This window comes from Vulpes lagopus, chromosome X (assembly GCF_018345385.1).
Source record: "Vulpes lagopus strain Blue_001 chromosome X, ASM1834538v1, whole genome shotgun sequence".
NCBI classification, from domain to species: Eukaryota; Metazoa; Chordata; class Mammalia; order Carnivora; family Canidae; genus Vulpes; species Vulpes lagopus.
The window spans coordinates 103502810-103527529 of record NC_054848.1 but is presented as its reverse complement, the minus strand read 5'-3'; the positions used below and the strand labels follow the sequence as shown (position 1 = coordinate 103527529).

At 42.2% G+C, this 24720-nt stretch overlaps 1 protein-coding gene across 2 annotated transcripts in view; it reads left to right on the top strand.

The window, feature by feature from the left end:
• Positions 1-24720, top strand: part of HS6ST2 (heparan sulfate 6-O-sulfotransferase 2) — a 289661-nt gene that overhangs the window by 220313 nt on the left and 44628 nt on the right. Inside the window, exon 4 of one of the 2 annotated variants that reach the window (XM_041740070.1) lies at positions 22671-22757. The exons of the other annotated variant lie outside the window; for it this stretch is intronic. Within the exon in view, the coding sequence (XP_041596004.1) occupies positions 22671-22757 (87 nt within the window). The remainder of the gene's footprint in view (positions 1-22670; positions 22758-24720) is intronic. 2 annotated transcript variants of the gene reach the window in all.

The window sequence follows — 24720 nt, the reverse complement described above, 5'->3', positions numbered from 1 at the left end:
GCCTCCCCAGGGCCTGCAATGCCTTGCCCAGTCTGGCCCCTGTTCCCCATCAGACCTTGTATTTTATGACTCTGCTGTGTGCCCATTCCTCTCTAATCACACCGGTCTCCTTGGTTTCCTTGACATATACCAGACCGGCTGCTACCTCAGGGCCTTTGCTCCTCTGTCTTGGCCTGGAAAACTTTTCCCCCTAGACATTGGCAGGGCTTGCTCCTTAAATTAAATCAGGTCTTTCCTCAAATGTCACAGGATGATGATTGCCAAGAAGTCTGATTCTTCAAAAGAGGTCACTGGACTTGGCCAGCAGGCAGCCACTGCTGATCTTTAAGAGAACAGCTGCGTCTGGTGCTGGAAAAGGAGAGGTCCTCTAACCCTCTGTATCTCTTTTAGACCATGTGCTTCTTGAGCTCTGTGCTGTTTTCTCATTCACCTTGGCATCTGTAGCATCAGGCACAGTGCCTGGCACTCAGTAGGTTTTCAGCCGGCATATGTGAAATAAGGGCACGAGCCTGATTTTTAAGCAATTGGTAATATGAGAACACCTTAAATTGCTAAAAGTTGTGACGGCTGCCTCAGTTTGTTTCAGGGAATATGGTTGTAAATAACACCTGCACATTCACGGCAGACCCATTCCTTGAGCACCGACATGTGATGTGGTGTTAAGCATAGGAGGTGGAGGTTTGCAGTGCACACAGGGCTGGGGAAGTGGGGGCTGGGACCATCCTGGTCTCTTAGGGAAATAAGAAAGTTCAGTCTCTGCTTGTGTATTAGCTAGCTCACTTCCCTTTGAACATTCCCCCTTTATTTTTATATATTCATTTGGGGGGAGGAGCAGGAGCAGAGAAAGAATCTCAAGCAGACTCTGCACTGAAGCCTAGGGCCCAATGACATGGGGCTTGATCCCAGAACCGAGATCATGACCTGAACCAAAATCCAGAGTCAGATGCTTAACCAATTGGGCTACCCAGGCATCCCTGAAAATTCTCCTTTTAGAGACACTGGAGGGATTATTTAGCTTCACAAGCTATCCTTGGGGTTAAGCAAAATCTTAATGACTTTAGGAGTATTCAAATAGTTAACACTCAGCTGGCCATAAAAAAAAATATATATATACATTTAATGTGGATTCTCCCAATAGTTTAAACTGGGTTCAACCTTCATTTCCTTTATCTTCCTTCCTTTCTTTAACAGCAGGGCTGAAGTTCAAAACGAGCATGGGAATGGCTTTTCTTCTCACATGCTGCTCTATCTTTCAGACTCTGACCTCTGAGATCTTTCCCTAAACACCAGTTAAAGAGGGTTGGCCTTTCCCGAAACCCTTTGTTCCTGAGCCTGCTTTCCTTTGCTGTCTGAAAATTGTGTATGGTCTCTCCTGCAGCATAGGCTCACAGAGCCCTCCAGATCAGTGGTTGGGAAGTCTTTTTACCTGTAAGGAGAGGAAAAACAGGACAGTGTGGCCAAGAAGAGGTAGTCACTCTACCACCCTTTGAGGTCATTCCATACTCCTACAAAAGAGGATTTTTCTGTGACCCCCCTCTGCTGTAAATCAAATGCATACTAGGAACGCCTGGGTGGCTCAATCGATTACGTGTGTCTGCCTACGGCTCAGATCATGATCTCAGGATCCTGGGAATGGGCCCTGCATTGGGCTCCCTGCTCTGTGGAGAATCTGTTTGTCTCTCTCCCTCTGTCCCTTCCTCAGGTCGTGTTCTCTCTGTCTCTCTGAAATAAATCTTTTTTAAAAAGCCAACAAAAAAACCAAATGCATACTAAACAGTTGTGTGCCGTTCGGATTCATTCAACAAATATTTGCCGGGTACCAGTCTGCCTGGATGAAAAGGAGATGGGAAATGCAGAGATGAAACCCAGTTCACATACCCACAAGGAGCCCATGATCTGCAAAAGATAGAAATAAAGATAAACATGTGGACAGATCTTATGATTTAACGTGATAAAATCAGATCTGAACAAAGTGGAGCCAAGAGGAAAAGATTGATTTTGCCTGGGGCTGGACAGAAGCCGACAGGACACAAAGGCAACAAGTGTAGGTTTTCAAAGAGAAGCAGGAGTTTGCTCTGAGGAGAATCTGGGGAAGCACAGCCCAGGCAGGGAGAGCAGCTTTGTAAAGACCCAGAAGCCAGGACAAGGCCAGAGGGTCTAAGAAGGGCAGTGCACTGACCTTTAGAGAATGTGTGAGGCTGGGTTTCATCATGAAAGATCTTGAATGCCATGCTGAGATGCAGACCTGATTTGGTAGGCAATCAGAAGCTATCAAAAATGAGCAAGCAGGGAGGGGTAAAATGGCTGTTTTGTCCACAGATAATACCAGCACCCAGATGGAAGGCAGGGGGCCCTGGGTCAATGCTGTGATAGTATTACACACTCCCACCATCAGCACGCTGACCACACTGAAACAACTATTAACAGGAAAAGGGACATAGTTCTAGTCCGTGGGCATGCACTGCCTGGGCAGAAGAGCTGCCATCCCTTGTCCCACTGCCTGTTACACCGAGCGTGGGATGGGAGCTCCTTGTTCCAAGGCAAAAGCCCTCAGTAGGAGGCTGTTTGTAATCATGCCGAAAATTACTTCATTATTGGAACCTGTGTTTGATCTGTGATTAGGAGCTGGATTAAGAAATCAAGTAATCAACCATTGACATTGTAACCATAAATTGTTCTATAAACAACCAGCTTCCCCTGCCTCCCCCAGCCCAAGAAACGAACCTAAAAACAGATGCTTTTCCTGTTGTTGTTTGACCTCCCATGAGTTTCAGCCTCCAAGTCTGAAAGCTGTGCCTGCCAGCCACAGTGCCCCCTCCTTCTCCTTACATATGGGTCGCTCATGGTATACCTTGTCAGCCTGAGACAAGACACCCAGGGAGACTGGAACTGTTAAAAAACACGCAACTTATTAAGATTCATTTAGTGAGGGGGAAGAGGTTTACTTTTAATGGAACTGAGGAGAAAATGCCTGGAGTTCCAGATGAAGAACAGTTAAGGAGAAAATCCTCAGAGACTGTTGCTGTTCGAATGATTTGTTGGAAGTCGTTTTTTGTCCTGAAGGCTTTTATTCTGGGCCAAAGGCATTCCAGTACTCTAGCCCATAGAGATACGTCTTTCTGTAAAACAACCTTAAGGCTTATTGACATTTTCTTGTCTGGGACTGCACTGTGCTTAACCTTGCAGACACATAATAAGTTGCTGTAAATTATAAGTAAGATCTAGATTTCGTTTTTGCAGACTGGCAGCAACTGGGCAGTGATGTTCTATGAAGCTGTGCCAGAAGGTTGCTACTACTGCCTACTCTGTTTCCATGATGCCCGGAGACAGGAGCAGCTTGAGATGTTTCTCTGATCATTTTCCTCATATCAAAAAGTAGCAAGCTTCACTTTTCTCCTTTGTCATCATTTCCAGCTCAAAACCCTTAGAAGTCATAACATGGAAGGGTCTTGAAGAATCTCTCCAAACCCTTCCATGTTACAAAACAGGGACTCAGAAGTCAGGTGACTTGTGCTTTGTCCTCAGCTACTCTTCAGCAGAAACAGAGCTACAGTCAGGTCTCTAACCCAGGGGTTTGCTTTGTTCAATGAGAGCAGGCCTTCCTTCATCTGCCCCTGGGGAACAACTCCAGTAGCTCAGTAATTAACAACACTGGCTCTTTCCCCAAAATTCACTTTGACAAGTTGTCATAAAAACTCACCTGATGGTTGGTGTAACTATACCACCAACTAGAGCTAACACTTGGCAGGGCACTTTACAGTTTGGACAGTACTTTTCACCATGACCTCTCGAGTAGGACTGCTGGTGTTATCAACGGCTTTGCTGGTAGCATTTTAAATAATAGTGTGTTAGAGACTGGGATCCTTTTCTGCAAAGAAGTTTAAATTGCTTTAAAAATTTTTTTTAAATAAAAAGAGGACCAGGGAAGGTTTTCATATATGTGCTTGTCATTTCCAACAGGATGTGTGAATAAAAATTTAAAATACTCTGTATGAGACTGAATTACCTTAGGATTGGAATGGACTGAGGGTACAGTGAGTCGTTCTAGGAGACAAAGCAATGGAAGATTCTAGGTCAGGAATAAATGCTGCTAAGGGATTTCTAAATACTCTTAAACTCTCAGAACACTGTAAGAAGAAACCATGGTCACTGAACAAAATGGAATAATGAAATAGAGGGACACCTGGGTGGCTCAGTCGGGTAAGCATCCAACTCTTGATTTTGGCTCAGGCCATGATCTCAGGGTCATGAGATGGAGCCCCACATCGGGGCTCTGCACTCAGCAGGGAGTCCGCTTGAGGATTCTCTCCCTCTCCCCCTCCCCCTGCTCTCTCTTTCTCTCTCTTAAAGAAATAAATAAATAGCCCCTTCCCAAGACATGGAGAAGGTGAAGGCAATAGGTTGAGAAAGGGAGAAGGGAAGATGCAGGGGAGAAATCTCTGTTGGAGATTCTAACTAACAAAAGTTGTATCTCTTTTTTTTTTCCAATTCATGCATTCACTGGGGTAAACAGATGATATCAGAACAATAAAGCACCTGAATCTCTCAGAGTTTGCTGCTTGGCAGTTAATGTCTTGGGAAACTGAAGACTTTCCATTTCTTTGGGAACTTGCTGATTTGGGGTTTTACATCAGAGTCAGCAAATTACAGCCCCTGGGATAAATCCAGTTCATTGCATGTCTTTTCATGGCCTGTGAGCTAAGAATGGTTTTTATTTCAAATGGCTGAAAAAAATTACAATATTTCGTGACACTTCAAAACTATGTGAAATTCAAATTTCAACATCTGTATAGAAAGTTTCATTGGAACACGACCATGCATTTATTTACATGTTGCCTTCGGTGCTTTGGTACTGCAATGGCAGAGTCTGCAAATTGAAAATGTTGACTGGCCCCTTAAATAAAAAGAGTCACCTCCTGCTTTATTTTTTTTTTAAGATTTATTTATTTGAGAGGGGAGAAGGGGCAGAGGGAAAGGGAGAGGGAGAATCCTCAAGCCGACTTCCCCACTGAGCATGGAGCCCAACACAGAGCTCGATCCCAGGACCCTGAGATCACTGAAATCAAGAGGCAGCTACTTAACCGACTGAGCCACCCAGGTGCCCCATGGAAGTAGCTTCATGGTCTGAAAGGGTTAAATAACTTCCTTTGGTCCCTAGCTCTTAACCAGAGGGGTGTTTAGACCCAGGGATATTCTGGTTCAATACACCTTAATTCAATGACTTGCACTCTTAATCACCATATTTTAGAAACAAATTAGAAAAATGGAATCTTAGGCTGCAATCGAATGAGAAATTGTATGCTGTGGAGGTACATCAGATGTTTAAATTTTCTGAAATGTAATATTAAGTTTCCTGATAATTCCAAATGAGATTAACATGACATTTTTTCATTTGCCCTTTGTAATGACCTGCTTCATATAACCAGCAGCGAGCAATTTGGGGTCTGCAGGTTGTTTGAGGACACATTTTGTATTGATTAGCTGTAGCTCAGGCCTGAATGGTTAAGTAAGCAATTTGAGTCTTAAAAAAAGCTGTAGATTCTAATACCTCTACAACAGTTTTGTTATTGGGGAGGTTGTTAGGGACAGGCCATTATTTACTTGTACCAATTTCTGGCTAACCCCTTGCCTACTCATTGTGGCATCTTTCACCAAAATGTCATATAGGGCCAGGCTTTCCAAGCACATTTCAGAATAATGGCATTTAAGCAGGAATTTAGATACTCACCTAGAGCTTTGTTCTGGATCTCATCACTAAGGATGGAGGGGGGGTTGATCCTGGCTTGGAACAGAGGCTCAGGAGATAAATGAAAGGCTGAGGATTAGCACTGGAAGGTCAGGAAGGCATTTTTCATACTGGGACATTTGACCTACGCATCATTTCTCATGCCGTTTAAAGACATATTTTGCATTGACTAGCTGTCATTGAAGCCCACACAGTGAAGGCAGTTTTCTGCCTTCTGCCTCTTTCCTGAGCACCTGTATTCACTGTAGCTTAGATCTAAGAGAAATGATGTCTTCTCCCAGCTCAGAGGGTCAGAGGCCTTTCAGCTTCGCCTTTCCTCCACTGCCTCTTTAAACTAGATTTCTTTCATGAGTACTAGCATTCCCTGGTCGCTTCTTAGATTTCTAATTAGTAGCTTCATACCATTATGACCTGACATTTCCAATTACATTTTATTTTAGAGATCTTGCCATTTTGCCAGGGTTTTTATAACTATCTTGCTTTGGGCCCTCGTGAAGTCAGGGAGAAAAGTTCCCCCACCCATCCCTTGGTTTTGAGGCTCCACTAAAGTCATCAGAGCCAGCTTGAATTTGTGTTTCAGGAGGCTTGTCTGAAATCCAAACAGCCATCTGCTGATGGCTTGGTAACTAGACTGAAGATTTGTATGAGGATTATCAGGAAGGCTGGCTGGTGTCTTCTATTTGGGCACATTACACACAACGCAGCTTTCGTTGTGGTTCTTTATGTGACCACCTGTTTATTTTATTTTTTATTTTTTTATTGGAGTTCAATTTGCCAACATATAGCATAACACCCAGTGCTCATCTCGCCAAGTGCCCCCCTCAGTGCCCATCACCCAGTCACCCCAACCCCCCACCCACTTCCCTTTCCACTACCCCTTGTTCGTTTCCCAGAGTTAGGTGTCTCTCATGTTTTGTCACCCTCACTGATATTTTCACTCATTTTCTCTCCTTTCCCTTTATTCCCTTTCACTAATACTTATATTCCCTAAATGAATGAGACCATATAATGTTTATCCTTCTCCAATGGACTTATTTCACTCAGCATCATACCCTCCAGTTCCATCCACGTCGAAGCAAATGGTGGGTATTTGTCGTTTCTAATGGCTGAGTAATATTCCATGGTGGAGGTTCCTCAAAGAGTTAAAAATAGATCTGCCCTACGACCCAGCAAGTGACCACCAGTTTAAATTCTGAATGTTTCACCTGAACAGATACCGTTGTTCAGTTGATAACCTTGAATGATTTCCAGTCGGCTGTTCCTTATCCCAAAGGAGTGTCACTTAGGATGAAATTCATTCAGAGAAGTATTGATCCCTCAGTCATCACACTGCATTGATTCCCACTTCTCTCAACAGAAGAGTCCTTCATGGGCCAAGAATGTTCATATTGCCTCTAGATATGATTGTTTATTCAGCAAAGGCCTTCATTAAACCAAGCAATACTATAAGGTAATGAGGCTTGCTTTAACAAACATAGCAGAACTTCTACATCCAAATGAGCCCTGGCTCCCTGGCTTTCCATCATCCTGCTTCTTTTCAGGAGAAAGTAGTCAGTCCAAGGGTTCATTCAGATCTCTCCTCCCCTCCCCTAGTGCTGAGTTCCCTAAGAGACCTGTCCTCAAATCCTATTTCAGATGACCTCCAACGAGAGAGGACAGGTGGAGAGAGAGCATCCAGGCAGCAGGGCAAAGAAGCTCAAGACTGACAGAGAAGGGGAAGCCTCGAATGTAGTGGGTACAACAGACGACTTGTATTGGCATATAAAGGATGCAGAAAGCCAGATTATTGTGAATTAATTATTCCTTTATTGCTCCTAAATGTATGACTGAGCTGCAAGGCGTAAGGAAGAAGGCTCATGTTAGTGTCCTAAAATTAAATATTACAAGTCAGAGTAGGAAGCACATAACAGATATTTTGGTATCACTTAGAGCTTTGCCCAAAGCAGGTGGTTAGTGGCTTGTTGTTGAAACAATAGTAGATTAGAGCTGTGAACCTGGACAAGAAGGCCTAGACTGTTATAATGGTAGAAGAGTAGGATCATCATTACATATCAATTATGAAATAATTGAATTATTATAATCTGTCATTTCCCATTTATCACTATCATTATTCTGTCAAGTCAGGTGGTGAGATTGTCTTGTCCCACTTTTCATTTATGGGAACGTAGGCATACAAATTAGTTGAGGTGCTGGTGTGATGGCTTGGAACAAGAATCCCAGTTCTCCAACTCTCCACGCGGCACTCCTCTCAACAATCTGGATGAAATCAGGGGCTAGCATCATTCACGATCACTATTTACAAAAGTCTAATTAATACCTCTTACTCCTTAATGAGATACTTCTCTTGACTCCATACACAAGCAGAGCCAAACAAGTGATGTCAGAATGCCAGAGTGAATTATTGGGCTGTGTCAACCCAGGCAGGGATGAAAAATCACCCCAGTGAACTTAATCCAGGAGCAATCAAAGGGCCAAAGTTTTAATTAGTGAGACTTGTGATTTACATTCTCATTTGGCATCCTAAAACTCTGCATTAGTCTTCAAACTCCCGCACTTCCCTGGTTGTTGTCTGACACTGGTTAAGATAGGTAATGTGCTTTTAAATAACATTATATTTAATGGACCTTTGAAGCACTGACATATGAATCTCTTTCCTTCTGCATCATTTCTAATCAAAGGAGAATGATGCCAAAGCACGATAGTGGATACATGAAAGGAACAGATTTATTTTTAACAAACATAGCAGAACGAATAGATGGGAAAATGGTGCTTGTTTCTTCAACATAGTCGAGCTTTCCATGTTGCTACATCAGTCACTACACCCAATGGTTATAGCATGTTCTCTTGACTCTGCTTGGTGAGGAGACATCTTTGTTCTTTGAGGGTGAATTACGTTTTTGGGAATCCATCAGATGTCATCAGAAGGTCATTATGAGGTCCTAATTGACCAAGCTGGACCTGTGGTTGGGGCCATAAGTGAGGTGTGACTATGCTTCTCATGTGTTTCCTCACTGTCTGTGGACAGAATTCCCAGGGGAGAGCTCTGGAAATGTGAATGCCAGCAGCATCCTTGGAATCTATACAGATTCTTCAGGTAACAACTATAAGAGGACCAGTATGCATTGGATATGATATAGGCCCCATTGACTTGCTAAAGAGGTGTTTTAAGACTTTGTCACACTGCCTACATTGTCTCCTTATCTGCCAAGTAACTCTGATCTTCATTCTCTTTCCAACAGTCTGGGTGGAGCTACCATCTTTCATGAGTGTAATTTTACAAAAATCTAACTAATACCTTTTACTTGGTAATGAGTTACTCCTTTCGACTCCATAGACAAACAAGGCCAAATATGAGATGGCAGAATTCCCTAAGTGAATTATTGAGCTTGTGACAACCTAGGCTGGGATGAAAAATCACCTCAGTACTTTAATCCAGGAACAATTAAAGGACTAAAGAATTAATAAATGTGTGTTTTAATTGGTTAAAGTCTTGGAAGAGTGACCTTTCTTATTCACTCTGGTGCCTTTTTTTTGTGTATGTTCTCTTTGATTACAAGTGAATATGCCATTAGGGAAAGATATCTATTTCCTTCCTCTGTTCCTTGGTAACTTATGGGCAAGAAAGAAAAAATTGGCTTCTGAGCCTGCAAAGAGCATCAAATCATTGGATTTGTAGTTCAAGTGAGAGCCAGTGCCCTGCCCTGAGGAACTTACAGGAGGCATAGAAGGAGAATTGCCAACAGAAGGAGCAGACAGTGCTAACTGGTGATATAGTTTGACAAGAGAGCAATGCCCCAGGAATCCTGAACAAATGATTAAAAAGAGGCCCAAGGGAAATCATGAGACGTGCTTCTCTGTAGCCTTGGCCAAGTCTCCCTAGCTCCCAAAAGAATGTCAACAGCAGATACAATTGCTGATGTGGGGCAAGATCCAGGCAGATGAACCACATAGGGAAGGAAAGTCATGGAAAGCCCCAAGCCCACTCACGCAAGACCACTCAACGGAAGCAATCCTTTCTGTTGTCAAGTGACTGGGTGGTCTGGAGAACCAGTGATCTAAGGCCCATGTCCAGATGGATGCCTCTAAGTTTTCCACCCTTTTCCTTACTGTCAGCCAGATCACCAGGAATTCTACACCTACACCACATTAACTTAGCTGCCCACAGGTGGTTGCCACTGGTTTACCCTCTAATGTGTTATCTTCAGCTGCTAAACATGAGTGAACTTAACAGCAGGGAAATTATCCTCTGTTCAACTTGACTTTTTAAAAAGTCTATGTAAGACACTGTCCTGTAGAAAATGCTTCTGGGTTTCCAGAAAAAAAAAAAATGTGCTTCTTAGAGTCAGCACCAGGAATCAGTTTGACTCTCCTGACAAAATGATACCCTTCCTTTTTATCACAGGTTGAGAAGGCTATTACCCAGCATGTTTCCCTTATGGCTTTGGTTGCTAGGAAACTCAGAGCTAACTCTTAACACTTAAATTTTGAGAACCCCACTGTCCAAGATTTTAAGAATGAGTCTTTCTCCTTTTGAAGAATTTTTTATTGATCTTAGTTTTTCCCCAGGGTCATATTGTAGGTGTCCTTTAGGACAAGCTACCTTGAATTTGGGGTAGTGGTAGGTCATAAATTACAAAAACATACTGCTGTGGCCTCACCTGTGATGGTCAAATACCAATCTGCATTTTCCGTGGCCCATGCTCCTGCCTCTGACTTTGTGCTTCCCAGAATAAATTCTGTTTCTGTTAGTCACAGCCTCCATTTTCACACTAGATTTGATGCTTTCCCCCCATATAAATCTTTAATCATTATTTCTCTATGCCTCCAAATATCAGAAAGCAGGGGGGATGCACAGAGCAGGATGCACCTTCCTGTTGTTGTATGGTTTTTCCCCTTATCTCTGGAGCCAGTCGATAAAACTGCAAGAAGGAAATTTCAATGAAAACCAGAACCTTCCAGTATGGGGACTGCTGACCTGTGGCAATTACTCATGCTAGGATTGTTTTAGTTGGTGCCTTACTTGACTTTCAGTTTATGGCCATCACTTGACAGAATTAAAAATCGACTCTGCTCTGTCTGCTCATTTTTTGAAGGGGACAGCCTGTTCCAGAGGAGGTGTTTTCCAGAAAACAAAGAGTCTGTACTGTGACCAGAAACCAAAACTGGATGGGTGAGGGCACAGGCCTGCAAGCCGTTGGCTCCCTGCAGTCCATGGTATGGCATAGGCCATGGATGACCTTTCTCTAGAACCATGGGCAGTTGGACAATGTGCCTCAACAAGTCCTGGTTGAGTTTTGACATCCTGGAAAAGGATGTAAAGGACACTTCCCCTTAATTAAAAAAAAACTCCCACCCAGGCCTGCAAGGGATGAGTAGAGCCAAAGCTCCCAAGAGAAAGTCAAAGAAAATAACAATGACAGAACTTTTTGAGAGTGAGAGGGTCACACTTTCTCTCTGGGGTTTCATCTCCTTTTTGAGTTTCTGGAACTTCAAAGCTTAGTTGCCTTCCCATGAGCCATAGAAAAAGAACTGGTCTTCTTCCCAAGGGTGTGATGATGAACTGACATTCTTGAGCTCCAGTGAAGGTTCTAGCCCTTCCCAGCATAAGTTATCTGTCTATCTCACATAGAGTCATTCTTTACGCCTCATCAGTGGCGTGTCCTGACCCATATATCCCTAATTGAGAGGAATCTGGAAATGGTTTAATATGGTTTAACATTCATGGCATCCCTTCATAGACAGTATAAATAACAGAGTGAAGGCAGCCATTTTCTTACAAAGGTTGAGGGGCATAAGGAAGAGAGCAGGCTCTTCCCATTCATAGGCTCTGCTCCCAGGCACTGATGAAGACATTTTCCACAAGTACTTTATTCCTTACTTCATTTAGGCTTTCACAATGGCTGAAAGTAGATCCTATGGGAAGATTCTGCCCTCTTCTTCAGTGTTCTTCAATGGTTTCTCCATTTCGCCTAAGCCAAGAGATACTCCCAGACAGTGAGACCTCGCACTGTCATTTCACTGTTTGCTGTAGAGCAATGTACGGACACCAGTTCAGATGGGTTTAAAGAATTTGTCAAATAGGAAGTTGATAGTTTAGTGGTTAGGGAGAACCAGAGGGCAGTTAATTCAAAACACAGAGCCTATCTGACAAAAAGGTGGCAGAGATGGGAGCATGACTCTCAGAAAACCTCAGCCTTCCCAAGTGCAAAACAACTGAGTTTGGCATATGGCTGACCCAAATTCTGATTACTACAGAGCCACGATTTTCTTGAAGTTTTGAGGCTGAGGAGAACAGTCAGTCCCATTTCTGATTGTGTATATAATAGAGGAAGCAAACAACAGGAACAACAATGAAAAGTGGACTAATTGTTTCTTTGGGAAATTCTAATGAATTGTTTCTTTGGGAGATATATTTGCATAAACTTGAGTACAGTTGCTTTATCTAGCTCAGGCACTAAAACAATTTCTTATTTTGTTGATCTTTGTTGCAATAAATAAGGCTGGACTGAAAAAATATATCTAAAGCCTATATATAATTACAGATTTGTTTGGTATATGATGCTTCCTTCAGTATACTGCAGATCATCTTTTCCAGGACTTGATGAAATCAGGTTGCATGTGACCAAGAAGGTTTATTCTCTATCAAATACTCTTGGCATCATGAAGGATGGTATGACTGATGAAATACCACACTCATCAGAAAAGCACACTAAGGAAAAGAAACGTGTAGCAGTTGGAAACTATGATACACGAATGTCTTATAAACAGCGAATGAGTCTCTTATGAGTGTAACACTCATGCCCCTAGGTCCAGTTTCCTCTTTGGCTTGCAGGAACCCACTTTCTCCACTGTAGTTTGTCCTTAATCTTCTTTCCAGGCTCTGCTCTTCCCACTCTATACACTCTCCTTATGTAATCTCTTCCTCTCTAAGGTTTTCAACCACCATTAATATTCTGAATATTCCCAGCTCTCCAGAGACCATTCTTAAGCGGAAATACCTATATATCCAGCTAAGCTCTGCATCCATATATCCAACTGTCAACCAAATTCATAGCCTTGGGGTCTCAACAGCACACAAAACATAACCCAGAATGAACCTATCATCTCTTTCATACTCTCCTCCCACAGAAAAAGGCTGTCCATCTTTCTTGTACTATTTATTTTGGCAAATGAAGCCACAACTCATTCATGTTACTTCATTTTTGGCCCCAAGCCTTTCTGTCTTGTTCTGTACTCTGTGGGGGCTCTGGCCCTGTTTGCTAGGTGCTAGCCAAGTTCTCTCATTAACTTCATGTTACATCCATGGGGTACTTCCCTTGGATACATCCCTTCTTTCTTAGGACCTTTCTTTACTATCTTGAGGTGCTCTTCTAACTCCCTATTTCTATGAGTCTTTCCCTTGACTGAGTGGCGTACATTCAATAAAGAACCTCAGCTAAGTGTCTTAGGTTGGACTGGACTGTTACTAAACACTCCTATTCATTGAGAATAGGATATGGGTATAAATCATACAAGCCCTAGTATTTAACAGTGATTAGTGGATGATATACAAGCAAGATATGTTTGGTTTCCCTGAATTATCAGAATTTTAATCTTCCACAAACATACTCAGTAAAATAATGCTCAGTTTTCCAAATCTTAACACAACAGAAAGAAGTGATTGGATTTTATTCAGAAAAGAAACTTAACGGTCTCTACACATCATAGAATGGATAATGTTTGCAAAGGAAACCCTACTTAGAAATAGCATGCACTCAAACAAATATCCAAATGAGTGATATTTGAGCAGTTTAAAAATAAAAATATTTTCAAGTTTTTAACTGTCCTTCTAAATATAAAGGAAATGTGTAAGAACCTTCGGTTTACAGGCTCAGTACTATTAAAAAGAAACTCATTGGAGTGCATTTGAGAGAACTTTTCTTTCTTTACTGCCCCAGAAAGCATGATCAAAACCATTGCTGCCATGGCCCTTCTACTTGCTATCTAAGGAGACAGCCGCACTTTTAAATCTTGAATATACTCACTCCTTTAGAAAGCACTTAAGATGCCAAGTTCAGCAACAAGAATATCTTTGAATGTTCCTGCCTTTGGACACCAACATGTAGCTAGAGAATTGGAGTCCCAAAGCCCCGATGTTAAGATCTGAGGCCTTGGTTAGGCAGGACCAGCACTGCCTCAATGACCCAACTTGTCCAAGATCCTCCAGCCATTAGAGAGACAATGACCTGGCCTGATTCTGGTACCCATGCTCTTTGCACAACTTCAGAGTTGCCCTCCATTTATTAGGCAGCACCATTCTCCAAAATTGCTGAATCCCACTCCATTTACCCTACTGGAGTTTCATATCTGTGGGTACTGAGGCTCAAAAATGGCACTGCAATAGACTGCCATGTTTCTAGTCATACAGTGTTGTCTGACATAAGTTATTGAACAAAAAAACCAAAGACACCTGACTGTTAGTAAACCTCTAAATTAATATGTGTTAACTTAATTCAGCAAACATATATCAGAAGACAGATTTACCAGGATGGTTGTTGGTCAACAGGCACTGAAAACCTTCTTTTTAAAAAATATTTTCTGTGAAAGAGAGTGTGTAGGGGGGGAGGAGAAGCAGAAGGAGAGGGAGAGAAAATCCCAAGCAGGCTCCACACTTAGCACGGAGCCCAGTGTGGGGCTTGATCTCACAACCGAGATCATGACCTGAGCCAAAATCAAGAGTCTGATGTTTGACTGAGCCACCCAAGTGCCTCTGTACTGATAACCTTCTATACAACAGATGTTATAAGAAACTTCATGAACGGATATGAATACAATTTGCTTGTATCTTCAAATAATTTAACATATAATGTGCAGGCAGAGTGGACATTCTTGAAAATCTGTAAGAACAGATTTAGCAGGAAGTAAAAACAAAGTGATTATTCACAAGAGAAAAGGAAATGAATAAGTGATTGGCCCCACCCCTCACCAATAGCCTTGGCTCATATCATTCTGCAGTATAAAGGCAGAAGAATCTCACTTCCAAATAAATGAGCTCACTGACTTTCCTTTTTTATTTGTGTATGAATTCCTACCATAGCAGTTGGCTTCTTTGGCTTTTCCTAAAAAATTCACTGAGACTTTCCTGGCCTACTCTGGGGACTCTCTAATGTATAATATTCATCAAGTAGGCTCCAGTTGTGAATTCTTAATTATGCCAGATCATTTTCAGTAAATAGAACTTCAAGCTCAATTAATGCTGTCAGATCTAATTTTTGTCTCACCTGTTATTGGGCTCCACTCTGTGGTATTTTCAGTAATTGAGACTTCCTCAGAAAGGTGGAGCTTCTCCAGAGATGGATGTCTGCAGCCCTTTGTGTCCTCTGCTTTCCTGATTCAGGAGCACTAGACTAGGGGCACTTCATTCCAGCAGTTTCTAATGGTGTTGTCTGGAAAGCAGGGACAATGGATACAGCTGATTGTTATCTCTCACTTAGTGGTGACTAAGTGTGGCTGTCTCACGCTTCCTGTGAGGCAGTGGTTCCCAAAGTGTCCTCCATAGACCAGCAACCTCACCATCATCTGGAGACTTGTTAGAAGTATGCATTCTTAGGCTCTAGCCTACACCCGCTGAATCAGGAATTTTGGGGGTGGGGTCTAGACATCATTTCACAAGTTTTCCAGGTGATTCTGATGTTTCAAAGTAAGGGTAGGCATAATTTCACTCTATTTTGTGAAAATTTTTACAACCCAGAGTTTAATTTCTGATTTATGCGTCTTAAAAACATGCTGAAAATCATAATTGTCCTTGTGGTAACTCAGCTTTACCTTTACTTTCCCCAATTATCCCAGCCATAGGCAGTTTTACTCCTTGATTTATTTCCCTGGCACTTTTTCACACTTCATCCGATTTGGTACATTGTGCCATATACCTATTAACATGCTCACCTTCTCTATTATATTAGCTTTGGGCCACTCAAGGGCAGGAACTTTGTCACAGTCATTGTCTGTTCAAGGCCCGGCATGATGAAGGGCACATAGAAAACACACATACAGTAAATGTGTTTTGAGTAAATAAATTGTGTAACGTTTTATAGTTTTCAAAACCATAGGATGGCTTTGAAAAGTGGGCCTGGCAGACAAGGGAACAGAGATTCAGAGAGGTTAAATGAGATTCGGTGGGTGGCTACAGACCCAGAGCTAAAGGTGAAAGCTTGCCTCAGTTTGGGAAAGATAATGGTCATAGTTCCTTAAATATTGTCCTCGTGAACTGAACTCAACTTAGGAAGCCTGGGATACTTTGGTTCTTTAAGGGCAAAGTCTGTGATTTGCTCCTAGACAAGCCGTTCCTACACCCAGCTGTGATGATGTTACTAGCTGGGCCATACTTGTACCAACTGTGATGCTATGAGAAGGTGATTGAGGGTGCCAGTTAGTGAGACATAGTGCAGAGATCGAGCACAGGAAAGGATGTCGTGATGAAAAATAGAAATAGATTTTAGCGTTATCGGAGGTATAGTCCCTGACGTTTGATTAGTCCTTGGTAAAGGGGAGCCAAAAGGAAAAGAGGTGAGCTCCAAGTGAAACCAAGTTTTCTTTTTTTAAGATTTTATATATTTACGAGAGAGAGATTGAGAGAGAGAGAACACAGGGAGAGGGGAGGGAGAGGGAGAAGGAGATTCACTGCTGAGCAGGGAGCCTGATGCATGGGGGCTTGATCCCAGGACCCCAGGATCATGATCTGAGCAGAAGGCAGACACTTAACCACCTGAGCCACCGAGGTGCCTTGAAACCAAGATTGCAAGCTCAGTTTTGCTCATCTGCCAGCAGCACAGAATGTACTTTGCGAGCTGTATTTGTTATGGGAATGGGTTGTCAGCTATTGTCACCCACCTCACCTCTTGGCACCCAGCTCACCTTATCATCTGTAAGCAATTTGACTGGGCTAGAAAATGGGAAGACGCAAGTGACGGCCATGGGATGAGGAAAGTCACTGGCCCACACAAGGGACAAGGTCTACATTTCCCACGTTAACCTTAGCATTGAACTCTACATAACTAAGTCAACTGGCTCAGGCTCTTTTGTTTGGACCTTGGGATACAAGACTTTGTAACACACTTTTAAATCCCCATAAATTGGGGTGGACATAAGCAGATGTGGCATAGGCTGCCCACCCCCACTGCACTCCCCCCCCATGCTGGAAACATCTGCATGTTAATCACAATGGAGTGCTGTCCCATCAGGCCTTGCTGCCTATCCTCATAGCTTTGACTTCCACTTCAGAGCAATGACTATACATTTGACCCTGTGTTTCTTCTTAAGACCTGCTGTCTCTCTAATTGCCTGCTGGACACTGTCCATCAACACCCCAACTCAGTATGCTCCAAACTGAATCATCTTCTCTCATCCAGATTCCCTCCCAGCCAGTCTGTCTCTTTCACTGGCACCTTCGTTTTCCCAGCCATTCAGCTTCCACACCTTCTCAGCAGCTTTTGTGTAGACTTTATTTTCATTCTTCAGATGTAGTCAGTCCCCGAGTTCTCTCATTTCTTTTGCTATGCTGTGCCTCATTTCCTTCTTTCCACCCCAAACTACTGTTCTGGTCCAGGCTCCCATCATATTTCAGGTCTCCATCACCCCAAACCTTGCAGTACCAGAACTAGATGTGAATGTGACAGCTGTAGACACAGTTCCAGAGCGCCCTGATAGTCTATAACTCAGATCCAAGCTCTTGGGAAAGATATAGGTGAACAGCCAGTTTAAATGAGAAAATAGTACAATTTAGGAACCAATTTGTGTTCTTTCTTGATCCCAGTGAGGCATTCAGGGTTGTGACTGGTTTCACTGGACAGATAAAGCATGCACCAAGAGGTGAAGAGAGCAAAATAGCAACAATAATCAATAAGCATATTGCTCCAGTCTCCAATGCCCTGTGGGGAGTTGCAAGAGTGAAAAGTTAATGGAAGGGGAGAGGGCAAGATAATGTGAGTGTCCCGGCTGTCTTGTCCATGAGCTCTGCAATTACAAAGTAATTGTGAACGTATGTGTGAATGGTTTACCTCATCAGTTTAATTCCCTTTGCTTTACAGATGAGAATCCTAAGACAGCAAGAAGTTATATGCTTTGCTGGCAGCCAGGATTAGAACTTGAGATTTTTGAATAAATGCTTTGAACAGATGAGGTTGCTCCTGAGAGATCACAGTTAACACTGCACTTCCTAGCAATAAAGATGAGCTGTTCTCGTCCCTGAAAACCTGTCGTTATCCACAGTTAAGCAAAGAAAAACTAGGGAAGGAAGCTAACTGAAAGCACAGGTTAGCAAACTGAACTTTCTTTGTTTGATAATTAACAGAAATATAGATAATAAGAGCAGGACCCTTAAAGGGGTATGAACAATAATTGAGGCACTTTGGGTAGAGGAAAATGAAAAAAGTTTGGAGCAAAGAAAGAAAACCACTCAGGACATAACCTAGCAAGATAGAAAAATGAGATAAAGAAGCCTCATCAGCTCTAATGAAAGAAAATCGATATTTAAAGAGCTGTCTTGCTCAGTAACAGAACAAGGGCAAAAATACTTCAGAAATCTGAGCCTCTTAGAAAATAAGAAAGCAGGTTTTCATGGGGAAGCAATCATGATGGGGAAACGATCATGATTTCAAAGCCTTTCAAAAAGATGACCACTTGGTTGATATGTTGTATGGGAAACTCAAGCACCTGTTGGGGAAGCAGATCAGATGAGTTTCTATCCCTGGTAGAATCTATATATTTTAAGTGCATTTCCTCATCATGTGAGCTTTACGGAACCTAGAGTCATCTCTAGGGGGCAGTTAGCTACCATTTCCCCAGATAGATTTGGAGTAACCCCTTAACAATTGCTTGGGTTTCATCTCAGTTATCGCTTATGAGAACACACACTGGAAAATATGAAGAGCTATACAAATGCAGTAGGGTTCTTGTTATTCATGGGCACTAGCCAACTACTCAAGCACACTTGCTGGAGAATCCTTTCCAAGCTTACCTGTCTTTGTGATCCACATGATGATCAACCATCAAGCCAATTCTAACTAGACCAGAATCCAACTAGAATACAGTTTGCCCAGTCCATTCTCTAGGAATGGAAAATGTGTGACATGTGTGTCACCACTTCCTATCTCCCACCAGTGCCAGACATTGATAATCGAACAGAGTACTCCTTTCTACTGAGCCCAAATGCAGCTCTTTTCATTTGTTTAACGAATATTTTCTGAATGCCCTCTTACGGGCTAGACAGATAAACAATAAGATATAAACAAGCACCATATGCTCAGGGCCAAATAAAAGATATATAGACAATGAGTATGACAGCCTGAGTCTCTCTTCTGAAATTCAATTTCCTAAAACCCTGAAAAATCCATTTTTAAAATTTCAGTGCTGTTGTAGGTAGAGCAGTGCAACTAGTTTTCATGGGTCTGAGATGAATTAATTCCAAAAAGAGCCTACGAAGTACTATAGCAAATGCAGAAGTTTATGCTGCCCATCAAGAAAGTGAGTTGAGTGTGTTTAAAGCTGCTAGGTTCTTCTCCCTCAAGTACCTCTCTGATCTAAGAGAAAAATCCGGATTGGAGTGGATCTGATTGCCATCTTGTGTTAAGAACACTGGATGCCATTTCAGCATCAAATTATTCAATCAGAAACTCTTTGAAAATGCTGGAAAGTTGGGTTAGTTGGAGTTTTCCCACCTGAATACAATGTGCAGAATACTGCAGATTTTTTCCTCTAAGTTTCTGGTGTTGGAGACATCAGTGGAGCCTGTGGAAAGTGGCTTACATAGATGGAGACGGACAGCCAGCCAGGCAGACAGAAGGAGCGCTGGCACTCATTAACTTTTCCTAGCAGGAGCTCACCTGGAATAGTTTTCATAGGCCTTTGATGAGGTTGGGTGTGCGGGAGGGAGGAAAGAATCATCTCAGAAGAGAATAGCTACTCAGGAGGAGTAGAGGAAGCCTGGATTTATAATCTCAGGGATTTCAGGCCACAGCCTTTAAGATTGCAACCCAAAGAGAAGATCAAAGTAGAGATCTGACAAGTGGTCAAAATAATGACAACAGGAGTCTGTTTCAGATCTGTGGGTTGGAAACTAGCTCTGAGCCAATACAGTTCCCCTCCCATCTCATATGCCCCAAATTATCATCCATTTATCAAATCCCTGAGATTGCTGGATGATCCAGTGGCCAGCATTCTTGGCAGCATCTTAATCTTTTGGTCCTTGACCTGTGTTTTTCCAGATCTCTGAGGCTCCCAGACAGTCTGTGGCTGCAGGATCTTCTCTTTCTCTATCATGGGGCACTTCCAGAAAACTCAGGGTCCTTTGGTCTCAAGGTTTCAAAATTATATATAGTGTCTTGTTCAGACTTTGCTGCTGAGCCTGGAACTTTGAGGTGGACGGATGACTGTTTTCTATCAATGTCCACCAAGCCTTTCTCTACAACAGTTCTTAGTCTAGCTACAAAATGAAACTCCTAGGATCAAGCCTGCCACAAATTCCGCTTGTTCCCTACCGCACTTTCGGATACACTTTATGTCTGCGAATGGATCTGCTATTTGCCCAGAACAAACATTTTGGGTTGCTTGATTACTTTTACCCCCAATCATGGTGCTATACCTTCTGTATGTGATTTTTCTCTGATAAAGTTTTTGTTTTTCTTCTCTTCAGATCTGCACTTACAGGGTTTGGCAGTAGGTCAGAGGGGGTCCTTATTCCTATCTTTTAAAGCACAACTGCTCCCAGACCACCCCTGTCTAAAGCAGCAGTTAATAATAAGAAGGCTGCCTCTGCCAGCTGCCAGCTTTCCCTGATGTCCTGCAGTGCCCTGAATTGAGCTTTAATGGGGTCACTTGTCATGCAGATTATAAAGGACTCTTGTGCCCAAGGCACAGACCTGGGAATTTAGCAGTCAGAATGGGTGTTCTTGCATTGAAAAGAACAGGGATGCCTGAACTTGGTGACTCCAGGAGTGTTAAATGACCACCTAGTCTGAGCCTGGTAGCTTACAAAATCAAAAGAGCCTTTGTTTCAGAATGCTTCCAGTGAAGTTTTCCACTCTCCCCTCTCTGAGTGAGGGGCTAGGTGGAGGAATGTTTATTGGCCAGTGACCAGGATATGGAAGTGAGGAAAATTGGGTCCGGCTTTAATTTTGCAACTCATAGCATATTGTGTCCTTTGCATCAGACTGCCCCGACCTGCTGAAGGAGACAGTCTTGAATTTTTTGGAGTTACAATCTTTGCCCCATTGTTTGGTATTATCTCTTAGTTTCTGAGCTTGGCTCTGGATGAGGAAGGTAGCTGGTATGGTCCCAGGCGTGGCTAAGGAAGGAGTTCTTTGCTAGCAAGTCATAATGGATAGATGGAGTCTTCAGAATGGAGTCTGCAGGCCCCACTCAGAATGTAGCCACAGTATGGCAAGTCCGTAGCAGCACAAGGAAATGGTCCCCACACTGTGCGAGAACCCCAGCGCTTTGTCTTGACAGACTTCTGATATCTCTTCTGGAATAGAATGTGTGCTCACTCTTTCTAGAATGTCTGTTGTCTCCAGCAGAAAGCTCGGAGCTCACCTCAAAGAAGTGCTTTTTGGACCTCCTAGACACGGAATCCTACCTGTTGGGGCTTTCGCTATCTGTCTGATTAGCCCTTGTCTGTGCCCACACCCTCTGTGTTACCTTTGCAATCACCCAGAACCTATGATTCTCTCTTGTTCCAGTCACATCTGCATCGCCATTTAAAGCTGATGAGCACAGGGCAGAATATCTTTTGTGACCCCCATGCCACTCCACATATAAATACAGTGACTTACAGGTACTTATTTCTGAGGTACTTAAAAGCTTCATAAGTATCCGGAAAGCTCTTTGACATTCTCTGAAACAATATTCTGTGCCTTTGGAAGGCTCTATTATCCTCATTGAAAGCCAAGATATGCATTTTTCTTTTTTACCTTCACTTTTCATAAAAGGTTATGCTGACGTAGATCTGAGTAACAACAACAAAAAAATCTTTCTGATGAAATCAGGATAAATAATTCCACACATCATCTAGGAGAGAAAGCCTTTGAATTGGTTTCCATGGAAATCTGAAGATGAAGTAATAATTTCAAGGCAGAGCAGCTGAATTGAAGATAATGGTAAAAATAGTTTGATAAAGAAAATAGAATAAAGTAATCAAGAAGACTCCAATCAATTATTTCTTTTTGTTTACCTTCAAGTGATTAATTTGTCTGCGTTTATTAACCTGATGAGATTAAGAAGACCTTCCTAGTGATTTATTTCGTAATTGTTTCCAAGGTTTGACATAAGCTGTGGAGTTATTGAAGGTGGAGATTTAAATTCAATTACTCATGAAGCAGGTGGTGCTTTTCCTGAAAGAATATCTGAATTCACGGCCTTCCCATGTTAACATTATGAGTGGAATTTATTAATTCATCTGATAGTATCTTCCAAAGACTTTTAGAAGTCATTTGGCATCCACATACTTCACTAAAAGTCAGCAGCTTCAGAACTGAACTTGTAATATATACACTCTAGAGACTGAAAATAAAGGATTTTATGTTAAAGACTAGTTATTTTTACATAATATTTTTACTGGAACCTCCCTTGGGGCCTGGGCTATGGTGCTATCATTAATGGAATCCACCAGCTCAAGCTCTGAATACCAAAAGGATAGCTTTCTTTAAACTTGACCAGTGGTTCCCACTCTCTTTACCTTTGAAGGGCACCACTGGATAAAATCATGGTCTATTTTGACAGGAGAAAGAGAGAGAGAGAGAGAGAGAGGAGAGAGAGAGAGAGAGTGAGGGAGGGAGGGAGAGAGAGAGAGAGAGAGAGAGAGATTGAAAGTATTTAAATGAAATGACTAATTGCTTTTTGTCTCTGTGGTCATTGTTGTATATATTTTTTTCTATTCTTTCTGTGGGTATAGTAAGGATAGACGGGGTTCTCCAAACACTAATCCAGATGCCAATTCTCCATCATCCACAAAAGCACGGAACGCATCTAAGAGTGGGAAGTAAGTGAAAAGTGTCCCTGTGCATTTAACACAGCTGTCACCAAGCCTTGTGCTGTCCTCATTTTGTCATTTATTCATACTCATTCAACGAAGATTTGTGGAATGCCTTCCATGTGCCTTGCCCTGGGCTAGTCACTGGGGAATTTAAATGAGTAAAGCATGCATCAAGAATACGGGGTATATGAAGGACTGAAGATGTGGGATGAGAAGAATGGGAAAGTCAGACTGAATGTGAAAGGCAAGGATCTAAAGCAATCCAAGATTTGGACTATGTGTTTCAAAAAATAAAGAAAGAAACAGCAGCACTGCTTCATCATTTAACGAGTTGCAAAACCCATGAAAATCTGTCTTTGACTCATACATTAAGGTTGAGGGTTAAGCCAAAAAATCTGGAAAGTCATTCCATGAATGCCCTGGTTTAAGTACATTTACATTGTAACCATATCACTGATCTATGTGGTACGTTTATTCTTTTCCTAGTAACCAGCATGTAACATGTCTTACATGAAACTGTCTTTGTGGTATTGCCAAAGCTTGTATTGGCTGAATATTTGTGATGTTAGATTTACCTCTTTGGGTTAATTCCAGAAAATAGCATTGGCTGATCCCGCCGATTGGATTCAGCAGAGCATGCGAACCCATGCAGATGACATACCTCTGATTAGATGCTTCCCCTTTGAAGTGGCTGAAGCTTCATCCCTTTGGTGAATGACTTGGGTTCTCTGTAGGCCATGTCTCTAAGTGGCATAGGGCATTGTGATAGGTAGAAATACAGCCCAGAAGGAGTACCCAGCCTGCATCTAGGAGAAGATGAAAGATGCCTTAATCATGCTAAAAACTCTAATCTAGCAATAAGATATGTCAGTACAAGAGCATGGTTTTGCAATGAAAGGTGAATTTGTAATGCTCATATATTTTATGTATTCAGTGTTGGACCATAAATGCTGCATTTTAAATATGATCTTATAGTCAATTCCCAAAATGAAAGTTCTGTTGGTTGCCTTTTTCCCCCATTTCTTTTCCTCTTGAATCCCATTTCAGGTTTGCATATAAAGTTGAATGTGGGCTATCTTAGAGAATATAAAAAGCTGCGCTGAAGACATAAGACTAAATCTCCGAGCACTTATAACTCGTTTCAGTTATTTATCACCACACACTACAATCAAAATGCTGTATAAATTATGAAGGAAGGGAATTGATGCACACAGTCCCCAGCAGATGAATGTTTCCAAATGAGTCCTGATTCACTGTCAGTGTGCACTCTCAGTTAGCAGATATGGCACTGGAAAATTGCTTCTAGCCCCATGCTTGCAGAAATGGCAGGCCGCCCCTGGGCCCCTTGTACACACCTATCATGCTGACAGCTGTAGGGCACCATCTCCATTTATTAGACCCTGATGTTTCATGAAGGATGCTTGTGGTTGCTGTTGCACTTTGAAAGGGGCACTGTTGGTTTCTTTTGGCTTTAGAGGGACCTAGTCTCTTACCTTTTGAGTGAAGAATCTCAGTGTGAGCCACAAAGGGAGCATTGGTCGAATTTGAGTTCAGATGACACAGAAAATGCATACCTGATAACATACTCAGGTTGTGAACAGTAGGAGGCCCACATAAATACATTCTTAAGTAAATAAACGTGATCTTATAGAGCACTTGCTGTATTTGGACACATTCCAAGCTTCTGCCACCATGATGGCCTCCCTCCTCACACATTCTGAGCTGGGTGCCTTTTAGTTGCTGTGTATGTGACTCACAGATTAAGGTAATTCCTCGTTATTCTTCATTATTTTTGTTATTAATGAAAACTAAAAAATTCTCCACTATTCTTTTCATGGTTATGTGTGCCAGGTCCATTGATCTGACTTAGGTCCCATCAACTTTTGGGAAGTTTATATGTAGAGTGCATGCTCTCAGCCAACCTCTGTACTGAGCACTTGACAATTTTGTCTCATTAATCCTCAACACC